This window comes from Cebus imitator, unplaced genomic scaffold (genome assembly GCF_001604975.1).
Source record: "Cebus imitator isolate Cc_AM_T3 unplaced genomic scaffold, Cebus_imitator-1.0 Scaffold318, whole genome shotgun sequence".
Lineage (NCBI taxonomy): Eukaryota > Metazoa > Chordata > Mammalia > Primates > Cebidae > Cebus > Cebus imitator.
The window spans coordinates 340,684-343,741 of NW_016107633.1; the positions used below are offsets into that span (position 1 = coordinate 340,684).

At 57.1% G+C, this 3,058-nt stretch overlaps 1 protein-coding gene across 1 annotated transcript; it reads right to left on the reverse strand.

Annotated features, from left to right (window-relative positions):
* Window positions 1-530: 530 nt before the first annotated feature.
* On the reverse strand, window positions 531-2,469 carry LOC108286436 (free fatty acid receptor 3-like). Its single transcript, XM_017504280.2, has 2 exons — window positions 2,377-2,469; window positions 531-2,149 (listed from the first exon to the last, which is right to left on the reverse strand). The coding sequence occupies exon 2, from the start codon at window positions 2,136-2,138 to the stop codon at window positions 1,143-1,145; it is 996 nt and encodes a 331-aa protein (XP_017359769.1). The 5' UTR covers window positions 2,139-2,149; window positions 2,377-2,469; the 3' UTR covers window positions 531-1,142.
* Between the last annotated feature and the right edge of the window lie 589 nt (window positions 2,470-3,058).

The window sequence follows — 3,058 nt, forward strand, 5'->3', positions numbered from 1 at the left end:
GATGTACCCACACAGAGAGTCACCGCGCTTTGCATTTCCTTCTGTTTCTTATCACACCCTGTTTACATGTGTCCTGCTCAGATGGCCTCATCTGACTTGGGAACATTTGACTGGGCCGGGTGACCACAAGTGACACACAGCTGGAAAACTGCAGAGTGGCTCAGGGGCATGGGTGTCAGAGCCAACTGACTGCAGCTTCTGGTCCCACTTCAGTCACCCACCAGCTATGGGATCTCAGGCAGGAGATGTCACCTCTCTGGGCCATTCCATCATCTGAAACTGGGGATAATGCTGGTATCTACCACAGGGCTATTGAGAGATAGAAGATGATGTGTCAGGCCAGGTCCTGCAGACCGGGCAGCTGGTCTTTGCATCCCTGCAGGCCAGATCTCTCCCGGCATCCAGGCTTCCCGGCATTTGGCCCTTTTCCTCTGGAGTCTGGTGTTTTCCCCTTCCATCCACCAGCCCCCCGGCCCAAGCGCACCACCAGAACAAAAGAGGAGAAGAAGGAAAGACCGTTCTTCTTGGCTTGCTTCCTCATTTATTTGGGTAATTTTTCTTCTGTCATTGTTCATGATCCAAATTTGTCATTGTTCTCTGACCCAAATGTATTGAGCAATGGGAATGGCCTTTTCTGGAAAAGGCGCTGTGGGAGCAGAATGCAGCCTCATCCCTGGAGCCCTGTCTCCCACGCTCCTGACTTGCCAGCTGGGAGCAGCCCTGAGGATGGGTTTCTCCCCTCTCCCAGCCCTGCCACTCACTGGTCTGCCCCCTCAGACCCCGGGCACTGCTCTTAGCTCCTGTGCCCCCATCAGAAAAGCACAGGAGTCGCCTGCTGCTATGAGGACCTCAATGTTCTCCCGAGCAGCCGCTCACCCTGACCCCTTCCCAGAGCCCAATCCATAGAGTGTGGATGGATGGGGATGGAGGTGAGAGTAAGAGCTCAGCTTTAGGGCGCACACCCTTAGGAAGGCTGGGTGCCTGCTCTACCCTCAAGCCCCATTGATTCCCAGTTCGCCACTCCAAGTCCCGCCTGGTGTGGGTGAGGAAGTACCCTGAGGATGACATGCCAGCTGCACCCACCTGCCCCAGAGGACCTAGCTTTCAGCACAGGCCACCTGGCCATCCTTTGCACAGCCCCACTACAGTCCACTACTCCACCTTTCTTCTGTGAGGTCCTCCTTGTGCCCCTCCCCTCCCTTCTGCTCCTTCAGCTCCACACTGCCCTCCTGCCACCTTGGACCACAGAGCCCACGCAGCCTCCTCAGCAGCTCATGAAAGTCGGCTTGGAACGCGGACGAGGAGAAGTAGTAGACAAAGGGGTCGACACAGGAGTTCAGGGTGCTGAGAAGCATCACATAGATCCTCCACGCCGGGCTTTCACCCTGGACAAAGCCCACGACATGGGACATGTGGAAAGGCCCAAAGCAGACGAGGAAGTTGAGCAGCGTGGCTGCCACCAGCCCCGCCACCCTCCTCTGCCGTCGGCGGCTGCCTGCCCTGCCAAGGATCCACACCAGGCGGCTGTAGCAGTAGCTGGTGATGAGCAGAGGGACCAAAAAGAGGACCACAACCATCTCCAACCTCACAGGCAGCAGAATGGCCAGCTGGTCCTCCCGGAACTCCAGGTAGCAAGTCCCAATGGTACCCCGCCTGTGAGAGGAGTCCCCCGAGAATTCCATGACATAGACCACGCTGCAGTGAGCAGAGGCCAGCAGCCAGCAGGCCACACTCACCACACCCGCTTGTCCCAGCCTCGGCCGGGTCTTGTACCACAGCGGGTAGGCCACGCTCAGGAAGCGCTCAATGCTCACGGCTGCCAGGGAGAGGGCGGTGAGATAGACGGTGGTGAAGAAGATGAATCCTGAGAGCGGGCAGAGGATGAAGGGCAGGGGCCAGTGCATGCCACTGGCTGCCTCCACCATGCGGAAGGGCAGGAACAGCAGCAGGAGCAGGTCCGAGGCGGTCAGGTTGAGCAGGAGCACGTCCACGGCCACCGGGCGGCGCCGCAGCTTGCCCACGAAGACCACCAGGGACAGCAGGTTGAGGGGGAGCCCCACCAGGAAGGTGAGGAGGTACACGGAGAAGGCGAGCCAGTGATTGCCGGGGAAGTAGGACCCGTCGCGGCCTGCACCCATGCTGGTGGCCACTGGTGAGAGAGAGTGACACGGAGCTGGTAGTGGGGGGCCTTCCTGCCCTGGCCAGCAGCATCTCACCCAAAAGGGCACGTGGTCACCATGCCCACCCCTCTTGCCTCCAGGTGCTTTCTAGGCGGGGTCAGCCTGCCTGTCTTCCTGAGCATGCCCTGTCCCCTTCCTTCCCCAGCAGAGAAGCACCCAGGTGCTCCTCCACCCAGCCCCCCGGGCCCAGGCTCACCTGCTTCTTTGAGACCCCAAGGTATCTGCTGCACAGCACCTTTCTGTCTCTCCAGACCCAGTGCGGTTGGCTATTTATCCGGCAGAACTGATAAAGACCAGGCGGTGCCCATGACATCACTCACTGTTGAACAGTGGCACAAAACTCTGTTGCCAGGGCTGGTCAGTATGCAAAAGGGGGAACGAAATCCACAACTGTGTGCCTCCCATCTCCCACAGCCTCCCCTGGGATGCCTGAGCAGGCCTGAGCTGACTTTCCTCCCTCCCCTCTCCTCCACTTGAATTTTGTCTGCCTCTCTAGAGTGGCACTTGTCCAGTTTGCCTTGTCAGGGCACAAAGCGTGAGGCAGTGACAGAGACTGGGCTCTGTCACTTCCCGACTTTGTGATTTAGGGGAAAATGATGTGTCTGTTCCTTTCCGAATTTGTGATTTGGGGGACGTGTCTGCTTTCTCTCCTCCAGAACAGGGATCATCAAAGTACCCATCTCATATTTCAAAGCATGAACACATGCAGATAAGACATATATACAGTTAGACTAAAATGTTAATCATATAGGTCAGTTGCTTTTTGAAAACATTTATTTTAGATTCAGGAGCACATGTGCAGGTTTGTTACGTGGGCATATTGCATAATGCTGAGGTTTGGGCTTCTATTGAGCCCATCACCGAAATCGTGAACATGG